The 18,838-nt window shown below is 37.8% G+C and overlaps 1 protein-coding gene across 1 annotated transcript in view; it reads right to left on the bottom strand.

The window, feature by feature from the left end:
- Nucleotides 1–11,836: 11,836 nt before the first annotated feature.
- Nucleotides 11,837–18,838, bottom strand: part of HOOK3 (hook microtubule tethering protein 3) — a gene marked incomplete at both ends in the record, with an annotated part of 69,702 nt that continues 62,700 nt past the window's right edge. The window contains 6 exons of the mRNA XM_079548932.1: nucleotides 11,837–11,977; nucleotides 13,332–13,403; nucleotides 13,515–13,619; nucleotides 15,348–15,448; nucleotides 17,393–17,475; nucleotides 18,263–18,297. Of these exons, the coding sequence (XP_079405058.1) occupies nucleotides 11,837–11,977; nucleotides 13,332–13,403; nucleotides 13,515–13,619; nucleotides 15,348–15,448; nucleotides 17,393–17,475; nucleotides 18,263–18,297 (537 nt within the window). The remainder of the gene's footprint in view (nucleotides 11,978–13,331; nucleotides 13,404–13,514; nucleotides 13,620–15,347; nucleotides 15,449–17,392; nucleotides 17,476–18,262; nucleotides 18,298–18,838) is intronic.

Genomic DNA, 18,838 nt, shown 5'->3' with positions numbered 1-18,838 from the left:
AAGCCGTGCTGGCAATGGGAAACAAACTATGCCTCACACACAACAGAAAGGAGGTTTTTCTATAAAGCTTGCCCTGACACAGAGCGAGGGATCGATGGCTAGGACCTGGAGAGATGAAAACCCTTTAGCTCTGCTAGGCTCAGTCCGATGGAAGTGCCGCTGGCACTGCTGCAGGAACGTGTGATGCGTCACGGCCCTGATCTGTCCTGCAGGTCACATCAGACGTCACTGCCCCAGGTCCCGTGGACCCGGAAAGACATATCCCCATGTGGGAGTCCCGACGGGCTGTCAGCCGCAGGCTCCCTGTCTGCTATGGTGTCTGGCTCGGTGTCCAGGAGGGAACCCAGCACACGCTTCTCGCTGGGATCCTCACACTGGCCCTCTGACTCCTGCAGGTCCTGCTGCAGCCCAACCTGCCCTACCCTGCTGAGGTGGCACAGGGACGGGCTCCTCCTGTTCTCCAGCACTCTGCTGCAGCAGGCACAGTGCCTGAGGGCCGAGCACCTCAGGTGTCCCAGCACAGGGGTCAGTGAGGGCCGAGCACCTCTGGTGTCCCAGCACAGGGGTCAGTGAGGGCTGAGCACCTCTGGTGTCCCAACGTGAGGGCGCAGCCTTTCAAGGCCCCAGGTGCCTGCAGGGAGCGATGGGCGCACCGCGTCTCCAATATAGGGTGCTCTGGTGGAAAACAGGGCTCACTGATACACTACTGCCTGAACAACAAGCAAAACTACTCCTGGAGTAAGCTCATGCATATATTTTTGCAGGATTAAGATCCAAGTGAGCAAGAATGGGGTTTCTCAAGAACTGGACTTCAACCGAACAAACTTATGGTTTTCTTCGTTCGGATTCCTTTCGGATGTTGTGGAGGGCCCTATGGCCTCCTCTGACCTGTTACATGCTAACTGCTACACAACAAACACCCTAACTTACACCACAACAGTACTCCCTTGCCTTCTGGATCTTGCCAGTACTGGGCATCCAGCACGGAACAAAGATACAGTAGTACAAATGTGCAGATATTTAAAAATATTAAATAAGCAGCTTTTAAAAATTAATAAAGGCAGCACGAAGCATTTTGAGCTATACTGTCTAAATATTGCAAAAATCTTATAGCTAAACTTCGTAATACAAAGAAACAGCCAAACTAGTGCAACTGGAAATGAAATAGCTAAGACTGCAATAATGAGAGAAAAAAGAAATAGTACAGGGAAAATATAAACAACCCAAATTATAAACTGTCAAGGACAATCTGCATAATACTGAAAGTGTGGCCAGCTTTCACGTTTATCCCCATTCGCGTACTTTCCTTGGATTGTTTAACAATTGTACACAGAGTGGAAGGAAAAAGTTCCTGAAAGAAAGAGACGACACAGCTAAAATATATAGAGAAAAATACAACAGCCATAATCTACTGTGTATGTACATAGTAAGGAAGCAGGCAGTGTCTGTGAACAAAGGACTGCACAGTCGTTTGCCTGTCCCAGAGTTTATCTGCAGAACCTTGCTCGGCTTCCTAAGAAAGATGGGCTGGCCAGGCAGCCGCTCCTCCTAGCAACACACCTCCTTGACTTCATTTTTAATTTATTTAAAGATTCAAGGTATATCCTTTAAGGGTGCAGGTGCTTTGAAGTTTTAAGAGTCACCAAAAGGCATTTTTAAGAACTCGTTAAGACTAGATTTTTCTAGTTCAGAATATGCAAATGTTGCAGGAAGTCTGTGTGTTAATGCTGTTAATCGATCAGAATTAAATGGACAGACAGAAGTAAATGTAGAGCGGACAGTGCTCTGTCAGTTTGCAGAACGCCTCCTGTAGAGTTCTGAATACTGGATTTCTGCTCTTTTAGCCCCATAGGAGACTTTTTGTGAAGAGAAAGAGTAAATGGAAGCGGAAAATGGGAAAGCCACTCCCCAGGATGGCAAGCTTCTCTGCAAGTAGATCTCCCTTTGAAATCAGATGCCCGTAAGTGTAGAACTGGTTAAGTTTTGGTTATGCAGTCTGGACAGAAAAGCAAGTAATGCACTGCACAGTCCCTGTTATAATAATGCTGCAGGTCATGCAACCACATCACTGCAAATAAAAGAATAAAGAAGAAAAGTTAAAAAGCAGATAACATTATCATTAAAAAAAAAAAAAAAAAAAAAAAAAGACAACAGAGAACAGTACAGGCATTTGCAAAGTAGCTCAGTAAGGCTGCCTCTCCTTACAGCTGTGCAAATTCATGGGGTAAACATCTTTGCCAGAGCAACTCTTAAATTAACAGGAAGATTATATGTCAAAATTCGAAAGAGAGACGAAATAGCTTTGAACAAAATCTAAATTTAGACATTGCTCAGTAAAATTTAGACCTTTTTGCATAACGTCCTGCAGGGCACCATTCTGAACTAACACAGCTATGGAAACCAAGGGGGCTCTTCCAGCATTCCTGCTGCTTGTAACTAGTTGAAAAAACACAACACAGTATGAAGAGAAAGTTGCCTGTGCGATGCTGTGCCCAGCCATATACTAAAGTGCAACCAGGGTCAGAATGGCTCTGCCTGGGCCTTCCATCTCTGAACGCCAATGAATACTTTAAACGTTTATTAAAGCTAATCCTGTGCACGATGATAAAACGGCATCAGTGCCATCCTACCCTGGCAAGTTCCAATAATTGCATGCAAAACTAGGTTTTAATAACAAGAATATGGCAGGTATTCTTCTTAAAAAATACACAGAGTAGGTGCCATTGAGCAGCACTAAGGACACGTTGTAGTACTGTGTTAATGAAGCTAAGCCTGGAGAACAACCAGATAGGTTGGCACATTGCTCTATCTTTGCTGATAGCTCTTCCTCATGGCAACTGAACTGGAGAGGTGGGATAATTTCACCAATATGGCTACAGTGCTCTCAGATTCCCCCCGCAACACAGCGTGGCACAGCACTAACTAACTGCCCCTTCTCATTTTCACTTGTGGTGATAAGAAAAAGTATCTCCACCAAACTGAAATCATGCTGTGCAAACTGTTACTTTCCTTTCTTCTTCCACTCTAGAACTGCATGGGATCAAGCATGGTTTAGGACAGTTCCCGTGACAGGAAAACCCAGACTGAAGAATATTTATAGCTAAATGCAAGGACTTACTGAAAAATAACAAAAAAACAACCCCACCCTTCAGCTACAGGTTCTGCAGCCTGTAAATTTGTCTTTTTTTTTTTTTCTTCTTCTCATCCACCAGCCCAGAACACTCACTGTCGTTGAAAAACAAACAGAAAGATACATACAGAAATCAAATGGAACAAAAATAGAAAATGCTTTAAAAGAGCACACTCAAAACAGACCTTGAGTGTATATTGGAGTGATTACTGTCTGCTTGAGATGTGCAGTTACACTAGCTGTGCACTGCCTGGCTGAGTGCAGGAAGTTACAGAGTTCAGGATTAACTATACTAATGTTACTGTAGTTAAGTCAATAGAAAAAGAAAAGTTCATCCTACATAAGCATACATCTACTGTGCTATGTACAGATCAGTATAATCTACTTTTTATAACTCACCTTTTATGTGGGTTGCTCCAAAAGTAATGCCTCCTATTTATTTTCACAGAAATGACAACAGATTGAAAGAGTACAATAACACTAATTGACAGAGCACATTCTCAGCTACAAATCACTCTTTTTTTTTAGTTGGTCTCCATAAATATTCACTAAGTATGGATGAATGTCAGTGGGTGCCATTTTTTCCATATGAAGGAATTAAGCTACACACTTCTGTTTTACCCACACTCCTGCATTCAGACACCACTGTCTCAGAGTGCTCCTCTGCTGCCATCAGTCACACAGCAGCAACATGCAATGAGATGCTGATGGGAAGGATCCACCCCTACTGCTCTACTACCAACATTTGCCTCTGATGCCATGGACCAACATCATAAAAACAGGAGGCATTACTTTTGGAGCATCTCCTGTATATTGTTCAGACTTACTGTTCAGCAGTGCTTCAGGTGTCCTGTTGTACATAAATGTGATAGGACAGGCTTTTCTTTGGGACACCAGCACTTCTAAAGAGGTCTTATCAACTTTGGACAGTAAATTCTCTTTCAGGGATGCATCAAATCCGCTGATTCGTTTGAGTGCCATTTTCAAAGCAGTTCTCAGACTGTTCTATAATAACTGCCTGTTGATTTCTTTGTGTCTTTGAGTACCTCTGAAGATGAATCAATACTTGCAGAATCTAGCTGTGAAGACAGTAATACTCTAGAAGATGACAAATGTGAAACGTGACAGTACATTCCCTTAACATAATCTGTTGTTTCCTCTGCACTGTCTCCAGACCAGGTCGGATTATTTTGCAGATGACTTGTCTGCAAAGGAGTGATTTTAATTTTCTTGTCAGTCCAAAATATTCCAGTTACAAATAACTGAAGGCTCACTGTTACCTTGGTGGATTATTTCTCAGAGGGACACTTCCCTCCAGTGTTCAACATGAGAACTGATTAGCTGTACTTCATTATAAGCAGTCAATCAGTACCTTACAACCTCCTTAGCTTCTCTGTCATCCTGTATTTCTTCTAACTCACTGGGATGATTCCAGCACATTACAGCCTCAGAAAGGACAGGAGCTTTCCCTTTCCACCAGCCAGCTCTGGTATGTATCTGGCATGTTACCAACATGCTTCCCTAACAACACTGCTCATACAAAGCAAATACAATCCAAAAAAACCCAACCACCATACCTTATTTCTAAGCAACCGTGTTTTTCCTATTCAGTGTACTTTTGGAGCCTTAAGAGGGAATTGGGCTTCCTCACCAATTCGCTGTCTGTAACCAGTATTCTGTAATATAAGCACCAAAGTAGGAAGAGCACCAAGAGGACCTTTTACTTTTTTACTTTTACCCTTTACTTTGAGGTCTAACACCAGACTCCTCCCAAATATTTCTGTTGAGCATCTACTTTAAGTTAACTGCCCCCAGATTTCTCTTTCTGCAGATTTTTTAACGTTACTTACTGGTGACTACTACTAAGGTTTCTTTTTCTTCCTACACGTATTCTTTCTACATTTTCTCCACGTTATTTCCTTCAGACATTTTAAAAAGTCCCTCATCACATCATCTTCCAGAGCCATGGCAACATCAGTTCACATTTTTATAATTTCTACAACTACAGAATACAAAGTGGACTACAAACTCTAAGATGTGTGGCATTACAGTGTCATGTTTATTACTATTCAAAGATTTTACTAGTACTGTTAAACACAAATTTTAAGATCTCTCTCAAAACCACCGATACTCTCAAAAATAATTTTGTTCTCCTTGTTAACTCCGATGACTAAGAACTAAAATCTCTGCTTTATAAAATCTGTACTACATAAGGGATGCTTTATTCAAATCCAAATCAAAAAGTCTAATGGTTTCATTACAAGTATAACTCTCTCTGCATTACTCCATTTTGGATTTTCTTTTCTTTCATGACCATGCTTACAATGCAAGCATGTTAACAAGCTAACAAATGGCCTTTATGTTGATTTTCCTGTCTCTTGAGGTTAGAGATAATTTTTAGTGATTCCAATTCTTCCAATTGTTTGGAGAACAATCCTTATACCAATGGCAATACTTGCTCCTGCAGTATTTCAGATTTGTGCCACGCTACAGCAGTTAACAGCACTTCGAAGTGCTGAAAAATGTTTGCTTTTGAGAAGACTAAATTAACCATTTTGCTCGTTCTGAAATGCGAGGCTCTAACATCATCTGATAGTAAAGAACCTCTCCAGTGTGAAGCAATGAACAAATTCACCAACAGGAAACATTGTCCCAGCTGTCCTAGCAATGCTGTCCCAACTTTCCTTCTTCTAAGAATGTTCTTCATGTAATACAGCTCATTCTCTGAGATTCAGCAGCAACGAGAACATTTTATCTGACAGAAGGAACAGGTTTCAGTTTGAAATCAACACACAGCACTACTGAAGGATAAGCTAGCAGTTTTCAAAATGATCTTGTATATACACAGCAAACAGCACCCATAGAAATCCTTGGTTTGACATCAAAACCAACTAATACAGGATTTACTTCAGGACAATCCCATTATTTTGCTAAGGTCTAAAAGCAAAGATCAGAACATGGTCTGTAATGAAGTCAATAGAAAAATCGTTCACTAACAACTGCTGGATAAGGACTTCCGTCACAGAATTTAGCATGAGCTCCTACTGACCCACAATAAAGTATCAAATCAGAATAACTTGTTTGGGTGTCTGCCTCGACTATACTGCCAAGGGTTGGTACAATGTGCTGTTGGACTACTTCATATGTCAACTTTTCTATGGTTTCTCTATCTACAGTCATTCATTCATTTTCAATCTACATTCATCAGCGAGTTCATGCATCGATTCATTTAATGAGCTGATGTATTTTAAAAATCATCTTTGTAGCCAAATATTTCAGTGAATTCACTAAAGCAGAGTCAAGCGGAAACAGAACAAGTCATCAGAATCTCCAAACACTGCAATAAGATTGTCAGCTGAGAAAATCTGCAGGAATTTGCCATTCCAGATGAAAGAAGTCTGAGGTGGCTGTGTTCGATAATCACAGCTTCTATCTTAAATAAGGAAAGCCTCCAATACTTAAATCAACCGTGATTCAGAATTAATTTTAAAAATGAACAGCTAGCTACAAAGGCTCAGGTTCCACCTCTTTTAAACTACCACCATAAAGCAAAACTAAGAAAGACATCTTGCTCTTCAGATTTTTGTCCTTAACAGTTGTTTGCATCTGCGACCTCCATCCTCAAACCACGGAAATCGACTCCTATTTTCACTTACAGCCTGCACAGCTATTAACAGGCTACTGCTCTTTGTCTGAGCTTCCAGAGCGAAGAAACATCACAGCAACTAAGTACCAAAATCAGTCATCACAGAGTTTCCTCAATTCCTTCAAAGTTACCAGCCTGTGATGCGGCTAGGATCCTACATACAGCTTGGGAACTTCCTGCAGCCTGCCCTCAGATAAATGATCTGGCTTGAAGTCATTCCAAGTGCAAGTAAGACTCAGCCCTTGCCATTTCTTGGTCCTACAACAGCACACGCAGTGTTTTGAGTCTAGCTCTTTCTCCTGATGAAAGGTACAAAGTAGGAAAGCAACACCCTTGCCAATACAAAAGAGAGTTGAATTGCTCTTACTTGGGAGGGGACTTGCCCAGGCTGCATGCACTTTTTTGTGGCTCACAGCTTCACCAAATTTCATGCCTATGCAATCTTCACATTCAAATTGTTACATTTATAATGGTCCACCTCTCCATTTCAACAGAGCACTAAGTGTATCACACTGCCAGAATCAGTTAATACTGTTGGTCTAAGCGAGGACTTCCAAAAAGGTTTTCCTCATAAGCATGAGATTTCCTGAGATCATATATCAATCACAGTCCAGCTTTCAAACTATTCTGCAGGCAATACCCCTGAAGTACAACCAGTTGCTTTGCCAGGTGGAAAAAACATCACTTCAGAGTCTTCCTATCAAAGGAACCTCTTTCAGCTATTTATTTGCACAACACAGGTGAGGAAAATGCCTGCAAAATTTGCTAAACTTGTTTTGGAGATGTCAAAGCTTATCAACATCACATTATTGCAAAACAAGAGTCCACATATTCTATCTAAAACACATGTGCAAAAACCCACAAGAAGTCAGCAGTATAGATCTGACTTTGAGTGCAAAAATAGCTCCCTCATCAATCCTTGCAAAATGACAAAATGTCCAGAAGAAAAAAAAAAATCTCTAAAAAATGAGTAAAATTCAGTAACCTTTTTGTTTCATCAGAGGAAAAAAGAAAAATAGCCACATTCAGGACTGTATTCAGTCAATCACTAACCAGAAGAAAATCAAGTGGTAAGATTAAAATATTTCCCAATTATTGTATCTACAGAAAATGTCAACATATCAAGACAACTAAATGCACTGAAAAACATCCAGGCAGCTATGAAGTGGATAGCCTAACACAGTGGAGAACTGAGGAAAAGCATAAGCTACTTGCACCTGTCAAAATATGAAGGACTTTAAAATTGACAAATCCTCTTAAACGTTCTTGACAGCCTGCACACTGCACTTACTAGTAAGATGATCAAAGCAGCAGTAGGAATTGTCAACGTTAATTCTTTCATACGCAACGAAAAAACTGATGTTGCTGCTTACACGAATAAAACGCAATGAAGCACTTGCAGAGTTGTTACTACCCACATCAGAATAGCACAAGATTCCCATCTGCTTATTTCCAAGGAGAGACTGAAAAACACGATGTAGCCAATATGGTATTTGCTTCATTTAAATAAAGCACACAGCTGCGCGCTCTGACAGTTTGTTTCCCCTTGCACTGTGGGTGGGACTCACAACCCTTACACTAGATGACTCCAGCTGTCACTGCTCTTGGAAAACACGTTATGATTCAAGTGGCTAACTGATGCTGTAAGAAACCTGAGCAACTTGAATGCTTTTTTTTTTTTTTTCAAATGTCCGCTCATTTATGCTAACAACTGAACATGAAGTGTAGAAACCAAACTGCACACACATTCTGTGAGACGAGAAACTACGCTTCAACTCTGAACAACAAACAACTTTGTGTATTTAGCTGATATCCTTCTATTCAACTGAAATGTCCCAAGAAGACTACCATGTCATATCCTCAGCACAGTTCTTGGAACGTATTCTTATTCTTAGGATTCTTCAGCTGTTTTACCACTGTCCTGGAGAATCCTCTCTCCTGAAGAGCACCCTGAAACTAGACAGGATTTTTTTGTTGTTTGCTTCTGCAATATATCAGGACAACTTATAATGTTTTAACAATTATCACTATAGCTTTGATGTCAATAGTCTGCTGCCTCCAAACAAATCACAAATCTTCCTAGCAGTTTCTTAGAAGTATATATATCAGGATGACTCCATTTTAATTGTATTTTTTTTTTTTTTTTTCCTTTTTGGCTGTATTCTTTCTCTGATGATACAAAGAATAGACAGCATTCACTGCTAGCTCTTCTGCATTTCTCCTTCAAGTCACACTCTGAGCCCTTATTTTTTAATAGCACACTACTTCCAAAGCTCCATAACCAGCAATACTTCTTAAGAACCATCCACATTCAATGATCAAGAAATGTATGCAATAGACAATAAAAGGAAAATGCTAAAGAACAAAGAACTGAATTCCCACTGATGGCTGTCAGAAGACTAAACAAGTAACTTAATGGAACTGGATAGAAAGATTATCTTTAGAAGTAATACCTGTAGGATTGTAACATATTTCTTATATTTTTATACTCAATGCAAGTTCTGTTGAATATACACTTCATTGTATTTTCAACATATTATTTTATGGGAAAAGGAAAGCCCAGTCAAAAAGAGGAGATTCCCAGAGAGTAGAAAAATAAGCCAGCATCCATGAAGAGAGGAAAGAAGCCACAACTAAAAGCTGAAGTACAAATACTGGTTAGAAGCTCTGCCATCTCCCAGCCATCAGAGGCATCTGTCTGTCATCAGAACTTTGGGGGCAAAGTGGTAAAATAGAAGTTAAAATAATAAAAGCGAGTAGTTTTATTCTAGTGCACAGATTACAGTTAAGTTATGTTAGGTGTGCATCTAACTAATAGCAACAACAAATGAAATCTTTAGACAAATTTATAAGATAATACTTCCCACTAAGGTCACAACGTTTCTTTCTTTCACAAGTTTGCTTTGGCAGTTTGATAACATTAAAATAAAGATGGAGTTTTAGCTTTTTTTTTTTTGTTCTTCCTGTAGGTGATATAAAAAGCTGCACTCTCAAACAAGGACAAAAACCTCACTTTGCTTCCGTTCACACAGGAGACAAGTGAAAGGTTCAAGATAGAAAAAAATTCTTCAAATGACTATAATGGATTGCACAAAAAAAGATCAGTAAGTCTTCACACAAATAGTGGTCACTTTGGTAGGTAATACCTATGATTTCATGATCTACATACGACTTTTTTTGTCCTGCTAGCATCTGGCATCTCAGTAAGAGACACAAAAAGACAGAAATTTTTCTAAACTGCCTTTACATCATTAATTTTCTGCACACAGGAACATACCTTTTCTGCCTCAGCTTTATCCTACAAGTATAGCCCAGATTTTTCTTATGTTGAACTAATAAAGAGAATTTTTAGGAAATCAATTTTTTCCCAAATGCGAAGCATAGAAGACAAATCGATATGCAGACAATAGACTTCCTATGTTTTTGGCATGATTGTAGAAAAAGATCAGAACTGAAGCTTTTTCAGATACATATTGAAAGCATTCTTAGCCTAGATTAAAACAAATGATGTGCTTGAGGATAAAAGAGTACCTACAAGTGTCATTCACCTGTTCCTTGCCCTTTAATCCAATGTGCTTGTTTAATGATGCTTTGCCCATCCCACCTATCTTGTGATTAATACAGTTATTCAGATGGTTGATAGATTGCAGTATGGGTATTTATGAAAAATGTCTTCACTCGGAAGGGCATTAAAATAAGCTAAAAGAATAAATGTAGAAACCAGACTGCATGCAGCACTAGGTTACAAACAGCCTCTAAATTATAAATGTTTAAAATAAGATGTACTACACGAAACTTTCCACTCATACTCAGGCCTTTTGTGTTGACCATTCTTTAGGAAAAAAAAAAAAAAAAAGGGATAGCCAAAGCACAGAATCACTCAAGGAAAAAGAATATTTTGTAGGATCAGGGCCTAAATTAATCACAGGAGCCACCATCCACCTGACTGATCAATATGAAGGTAATATTGAGTAACATACTTTCAACCAGCTACACGCTAAGAAGGCAGCAAATCACAGCCAGCTTTCACCAAAGTCAGCAACATGCTCACCTGAAGGCACTGGTACCATTAGTAAGGCAACGGATACAATTATACCCTGAATCAACATATTAAAAGCAAGTTGCTTAGCAGGGGAGGACAACTGGAATACAGCAACATCAACAACATTAACTTAGGCCTTGATCCATTATGTACTGCAAGTACATAACAGTAAATCAAAACTGTAAAATTGTAATAAAAATGCCTTTTTTAAAATGGAAGATGCAGTAGCATATTAAAGCACTTCAAATATTTTTCAGTTTGTTTAATACTACATATTATGCATATAACTTATCAAGAAGAATGGGACAAGCTATTTGAAAATATTCAGTTCTGCCAGCAAACAGGTAACACTAGTGGATAAACAAAAGCTTTAAAAAAAAAAAAAATAAATCTTCCTGCTTCCCTACTCAACACCAAGAACAAGAAGAAATTTTATATATAAGAGATTAAAAAAAAAAATAAAAGCAAAGGGTCATTTCTGTTGCCAATAAACCTTTCAGATGCAAACATTTTACAATAATTTTATATACTAATTTTGCATTTCTGTTTCGAGTTTTCAGTCTTCTTTGAAGCAACTGGTTAGCACACTATTAAGGGTCTAATTCCTTTTAAACAAAGGCAGTCTTGTAAAGTGTGACAACTCTTGTAGGCACAAATATATCAACTGTGACAGGAAATGTACACTGCTAGACAACCCATAGGAGGCTTTTTGTAAGAGACCAGACTTCATATAAACTTACAAGGTTCCATTATTGTACAGCTAGATGTTTTCAAAACTTTGGCACATTCAGAAAAATGCAGAGAGAGAAAGAGAGAGATGGACTCCCAAAAATATAAGAAAAGGGCTTCATAGAACAATGAGAAACCATAATAAAATCCTTTCCTGAACTGTAAAATAAGGGTGGTAACAAGGGAAAAAGAGAAAAAAAATGCTGGTTGCTTTTCCTTGAACGTAGTAATTTGCAATAGAAATAGCCTGAATCACAGGGCAATTTTCTTTCTAGGGGCTAGGCCTTCTCTACCTTGCAATTGTTGGCTGGACATGACCAGGGTATGATCTCCTTGTGCTCGTGGCTTGCCTTTGTCTAGCCAGGAAGGACTGTCCTGAGCCTGTACTTGCCAGCCTGTCTTCTGCTGCTTTTTTATGCAGAGTCATCCCCTGTGGACAAAAACAAATTTCTCAAAAAAAAAAACCAAAAACACAACACTTGACAACTTTATTCATTTATATTTTATCATCTGCATCAACGCTAAGTTGTTCTGAATTTCAAACATAAAGCATTACATTTTTAAAGGCATGACAAAGACATTCTTCCTGATCCATTACAGTTCCTCAATATTTTTTCAAATTACTGTCCAAATTTGGAGGAAATTGCTGAGAAGCAGGTCCTTTGTATTCCCAGATCTGACAATTTGCTTTTCCACATAAGCACACAGTAATTGGACAAACCCTTTCAGAAGTGCCTCCCCTCATCACCCAACCCCCCTTAGTACGCTAAGAAACCAGAAGAAGAACCAGAAAAGTACTTTGCTTTTGAAAACAATGAAATTATTTTTATCTCTGTACTAGCTCACAGCAGGAGCACATCTTGAAAGTGTGTTTCCAGTGGGAGCAAATAAGGAGAAAATGAGAGAAGCGATGGGTTGTGTACAGAATAAAGGCTAATTAGAAAGGACATACACAAAACCATCAACACTCATCTTGGCACTCGTGATTGACTGCTGAACCACATCTCTTTATTCAGCCCTGTATTCTGCACATCAGTGGTAGTAATGCAACAGATCTGGTCAAGGACGCCTGCCACTAGAAAATCCCTTCAATATTTAAAGGATTCAAACACTTTGCTTAAGTACTATTTTTGCCTTACTATTCATGAACGTAACAAGAACATAGAACATCAAGAAGGAAATTCTTCTGAAAGCGAGGAAGAATTTGAACTTCGTGGTGAAGAATGAAAAATGGATGTCAGTTGGGTCATATTAGAATAGCAGCTTCAATGCAGCCACATTCTACCAAGGAGATTTCTGAAAAGCATTTGTTAAAGGTGAAAAATGTCTCTGCATAAATACCCAGCAAAAGTTACATAGCTGCTCCCTAATACTCTGAACAATTTAAGGGGGTGCCAGGCCCACATTCACCTTCACTTGGGACTAAATTTGTACCCAAGGTTAAAGAGGTTGCTAGTTAGAGTTTACTGCAGTAGTAGGCTATTGTTTCTTTTTGCCCCTTCATTAGAAATGATGAGAAGATTGGACATTGCAGAATCAAAGAAATTCAGGCACTGCAAGTCCGTATACAGAAGGGCTAGAACTACAAGACAGCAACTAGAGGCTTCCAGCTTACCCCAACGTTTTCAGAGGAATAAACTCTTACATAATAGAAACTTCAAAACATGAAGAAACATAGAAACAAATGTCCTGCCTGTTGGAAAACACTTTTCTAACAACAACAGCATGTAAATAAATGAGGCATTTATGAACAACCCATGTTTTAAAGTTTTGGAGTCTCTTACCATATTGTACCAGGCACTAACAATAAGCTTCTCCTCCATTTCTCTTTGATTTTTTGTTTTCTCATATTCTTTCTATAAAACAAACAAAATCATAAATTAAAAAAATATATAATAAAAGTATTAGTCTTTATCTAAAAAACAATACGGAAATACGCATCAACAAGGAAATGTAAAGACTGATACCTCCAGTGAATGAAACATTCTATCCCGTTCCTGCAACTGATTTTTCAGAGCCTGAATCTCAGGAGTTGCACCTTGGTTTTGCTTAGGATCTAAGGTACGGATGACCTGTAAGATGAGACCAATTTGTGCTTAATTAAATGCTGCAAAAATCAATCCAATGGAATGAAAAAAAAAAAAAACCTAAAAAACTTAAAGCACATCAGTAGTAAGAAAAGACACACCAAAATGTGGAACAGAGGAATGTGCAGTTTTAACAGGCTGAATCCTGCAAAACAATCTTGAAGAACTGCAAGACAGACGCTCTGAACATCAGCCGCAGTATGTTAGTGCATCCAAACAGGAGCCTCTTCTACATGACCACAAAATGAAACCATTAATGGGAAAAAGTGACACCTAAGAGGTTCAGTATCTCAGACCCACATATGCAGATCCTTTCACTAGTTGCACTACCATGGGCCACAGTGGTGGAAACTTTTTCTCAAGATCTTTTCTCGTTATAGCTCTTGTCTACCTACTTATGGCCTGTCAGCTCCTCCTTTACAGCTTAGAAATATCTTCAGTCTGGAAAGATGCCACCTGGCACCAGATGGCATTGCTTCTAGAAAACTTTCTTATGTCAAGAAGCATGCAGTGGCATATGCATGGACGTTTACCTATTAATAAAACAATGTACATGTAGGTATGCTCATATGTGGCATTCATTACAGGCAGCATCTGGGTGCTAAAAACCACAGAGCTAAACCAAGAAGAAATGCGGCATAACATCCAGATTCCTAACTCTTTAACAGAAAAAAACTGAAAACTTTTTAACAAAATGTGGATATATGGGAAAAGACTTCTTATTTGTCTTTCTACACATTTCAGGTTCACATATAGATGTTGAAATAAAACAGTACTTTAATGTACTGTATTTCTAAGAAAATAAACATTGGACATGGATACAGTTTCAGTAGTGGAAGGCTATGATTGTATTCATTTTCACACACAAAAAAAAGAATAGCAGAAGTTGGTAAGAAGATCACAAAAACCTAACTTGACTAAAATAACTAATACTACTGTTGGATAAAATGTCCCATAGTAACACAGTACATACAAATAAATCTTACTGAAAGGGGAAGTCAGCACTCTTTCATCAGAATATCCTGAGAAAGAGTAAGCAACATAAGGCATAAGGGAAAAAAAAACAAAAAACAAAGTCTCAGTAAGCTACATTTGTGTGTACAGAAGCATAGCCTTCAGGAAAACCATCAGAAGTTCCCAGAAGTCCCAGCATAGATGCTAATTAAAAAATATTTTTGCTCGTAAAGCTTTCTTCCCTTGTTAGTTTATACAGGTGGTTCTCTGACTGCGAAACACAGTGGAGCTATTTCATATCACTTCTTAGTATGGACATGACTTCAACTAATCTACAGCTCTGTCACTCAGAGACACAAGTTTTTAGAATTTAGACACAAATTTAAAGAATTTTGATAAAGAAATAGGTTGTCACAACAGTAGAAAAGGTTTAGCACACTTCTCCTTGTCATTTTCTGACTTCAGTAAGTCAGGTTTCACCGGGTGACTCCAGAAATCTGCTGCCATAGGTATATATGTTTACACAGACAGCAGAAGGGGCTTATAGATAGACAGCAAGAGGGGACAGCCAGGAACACAAAAATAAAACCTGAAGAATAAATCAATATTGTGTACCATAACGGTAAGATGGTAAAGAAACTCACCGTTTCTTTTCTTGTTCTTACCACTGTATATACAATTAACTTCTTTATTTTTTATTCCCAGAGACTGGACACGTGATGCAGCCAGGAAATATTAATGCAGAACAAATACACTTACACTTTTGGCCTTTTCCAAATACTTTTTGTAACGCTCTTCCATTTGCTTCATTTCCTCCTCCTTCTTCCGTAAAGCTTCTTGTAATTCTTCAATTTTGAGTGCTTTATGCGAGGAGGTAAGCACATTGGAAAACAACAATTACATTATGTTTATTTTTCACAAGTTCAAACAGACATTTAAAGCGCAGCCAGAACATACTGCAGTTAAGAAAAGCATACATAAGGAATGTAATTCAACAGATATCATAATTTGAATTACTGAACAGCTCAGGAAAAGAACGAAAGTGTACTCTTCCATAATCTCAAGCAATTGAAATACACAAGTTTTGTTTTAAAAAAATTAAGAAAAATAAAGACAAAGGGAATCAAATCACTGCAATTAGTTAGCAGACTCACAAAATTTGTTTCTTAATACATTATGGATTGTGAAATATCTTGGTACTGTAACTGAGATAAAAATGAGTTTATCTATTCTATGTGAGATTAATGATCGTGTGCAGGTGTGATGCTTAGATACATTCAATTGCAACACTGGACAAAAAAATTACCAGAATTACAACATTAATGTACTCAATTTAATCTCTTCCACAGCAGCACTGACCAAAGACAGTTTCACTGCACAGTCTTTTCCTACGCTGATTAAAAAAATGTGCTGAGCCACATACAGTTTGTATAAACTACACATCTTCATAGGAAAAGACCAATTCCATCATTCTGTATCAAACAGCACATATCACTGGTGTGTGGCTCAGACAAAATTAGACAACTCACAATCTGTTTTGCAGCCTAATTTTGTCATGCTCTTTCATGTTTATCCTATAGTTTTCTCTTGAAGCATTTGGAAAACACTAAGCTGGTAACAAGATCAAGTCATGTTCCAGCATGCCAGAGGACAAAGTCCTGCTGAAAGTCTTCACTGAACAGTAAGAGAATCAAATCAAATGATCTTCAAGATTATAAAATTAATTTTTCATGGTGGGATGATTCTTGTATAACACCCAATCCTTTTGGAAACACCCAGGACACCTAAAAGAACCTGAAGAAATAATTCACACAACTTTTATCCTGAGTGAGAAGTACCACCAGTATTTTTATTTCAATGGGACTGAAAATGGGAAAAAACAGTTTTTAAAAAGCAACTACAGAAGCTTTAACATGTCTTGACTTTTCTAAGTCAGAGAGTCAGTAAATTGTTCTTACACTTAACACTAAGGCTTATCAAGTATGACAGGATCATAAGTTTATTATCTTCTCTTTCAGTCCCTGATCTTCAATTCCAAGAGTTCTACCATTTGCTATGACAGAGTTTTACAACGTATATTGTAGTTTTGGCTCAACACAACTAAAATTCCCTTTTGTATAGAGAATTCGTGCAATGAATACTGCAATTATATTTGTCTTCTTGGATCTCTTCATGACTAGAATATTTTTTTGCATATACCAGAGAAACTAAAATTGGTTGCAAGTTTTTGCCTTGTTCTATAAAGTGAGTAAGCTTCAAAACAACAACGTAGCTCTAGTAATATTTCTCAAGAAATAAATAGCACGACTGTACTAAAAATCAGTCATTAACAGCTAGATGCTAGCAGTTTGGAAACCATCTGTCTATATATGATATAAAACCGACACTCTTGTTGACCACTGTCCAAAAGCTTTCTCAAATTACAACACAGTTCTAATCTGTCACCTGAAAACATGCTGAAGGAATATGTATTGTCAGTAAAAATAACCTAGGGATCTTCAAAATTAAGATGCTAGGAGATATGACAGTTCTGAGCAGCTGAGGTTCAACAACAGTTACGATACTGAGTAGCTATTTCTGTGGTCATTATCATGGTGGTCTTTCACATACCATCTCCTTTATTTCGAGTATTATAAGCATTTTTCTGGCCACAATAAATTCTGAAGAAATTAACAACAACTATCAATGCCATTTAACATGTACATTTTGTTTGACCTGCACTTTCCACAGGCATTCTAATTAAAGACCTCACAAATGAAATACTTTACAAATAAAAGGAATAGACTGAATGTCAGTAAACTCACAACTGTTATTGCATCTTGGTTCCAAATCCTCAATAATAGCTTGTTTCTTTTGTAGCTCATTATTAGCTTCATGGAGCTTCACACTGTTACAAATCAAAAAAGCACACATGGTTTTCCCAGCGTACTTACTGCGATTGAATGAACATTAAATGATATATAAGAAAACTCGAACAGCCATGTATTTCTTACGGCACTACCAATTTTTGCCATGGGGCACAAGGTCAAAAGGCAGGTATATCAATGTCACCGTGGAAATATTTGTTACATAAGCTGAAAATTATTACAGTATATGGAGAAAAAGCAGCTTCATTCTCAGTCCAAAATTAGGAACTTATCTTAGAACTTACAGTAAATTGTGCAACTGATGCCTAAAATGAGTAGTTGTAAGTTAGATTACATTATGAAAGAATGGATGAATCCCAAAGCAACAGAAACTATGTGAACAACTTAGCAAATAAAAAAGTGAGCATCTCCTCATATTTCAGAAAGTAGAAACAGTAGAACAAAATAACGGCACTTCCTAGAAGGTTCTTTTATGCCCTATTAACATGCAAAGATATTATTTTTGTTTACATTACAGTGTTTCCCTCAGAACTTACTCTTCTTATGCAATGTTAGGCAATGTGTTCTAATTATCACAATAGTGATAAGTCAAAAGTGATGGCTCACTTATAGCTTTTACTATTTTGCCAAGGGTATTCTATTAAATGAAAATAATATCCAAATAGCAGATTCCCTAACTCTCCCATGCAAAGCAGTTTCTCTGAATTGTTTATCTTTTAGATGCATTATTCATGAGTGTCTGCTTTTCCTGCCATATGGAAAACACATTTTAAATGGAAAGCAAAATAAGACTAACATAATACTTACAGATTTTCTTCAAGTTTCTTTTTCAGAAGAACTGACTAAAATGGAAAGTTAAATTGTGTTACTTATGTATATTGTGGTGCTTTAACGTAATTTCAAAATTATTTTTAAGATACAATTTTGACATTCTAACCAAAATCCACCTTTTTACTTCACTCAGATTTAGATCACAATTATAAACCTGTCCTCTGTGGTAGTTTTCCTCAACAGCTGTGTGACTACTCTGAAATTAGAATGCTCCATATTTTCACAGATATTTCCCCAGGAACTAGATCAGTATAAGTAAGATCCATAAAGGACAATGTTCTTCAGCACTTTTAATCAGATTTAACAAATTAACCTGGAATAGAAAGTGCAGCAAAATTCACTAGAAGAATCGCCTTAGCAGTACTGCAAAGCAATTGAATGAAGACGTGTAATAAGTTATTTGAACCTAATTCCTTTTCCCACAGAAACTAGAGGAAACAGAATGTTTTGGACCAGAGAACAACAGATATTTTCATGACTTTACTGTTTCTCATCTGTACTGACATGTAAAAAAAAAAATTCATACAACTTACAGTGTTCCACTTTCTGGTT

Source organism: Tetrao urogallus (genome assembly GCF_951394365.1).
Source record: "Tetrao urogallus genome assembly, chromosome: Z".
NCBI classification, from domain to species: Eukaryota; Metazoa; Chordata; class Aves; order Galliformes; family Phasianidae; genus Tetrao; species Tetrao urogallus.
The sequence above is the reverse complement of the archived record's forward strand: the minus strand, read 5'-3'. Positions and strand labels throughout refer to the sequence as shown.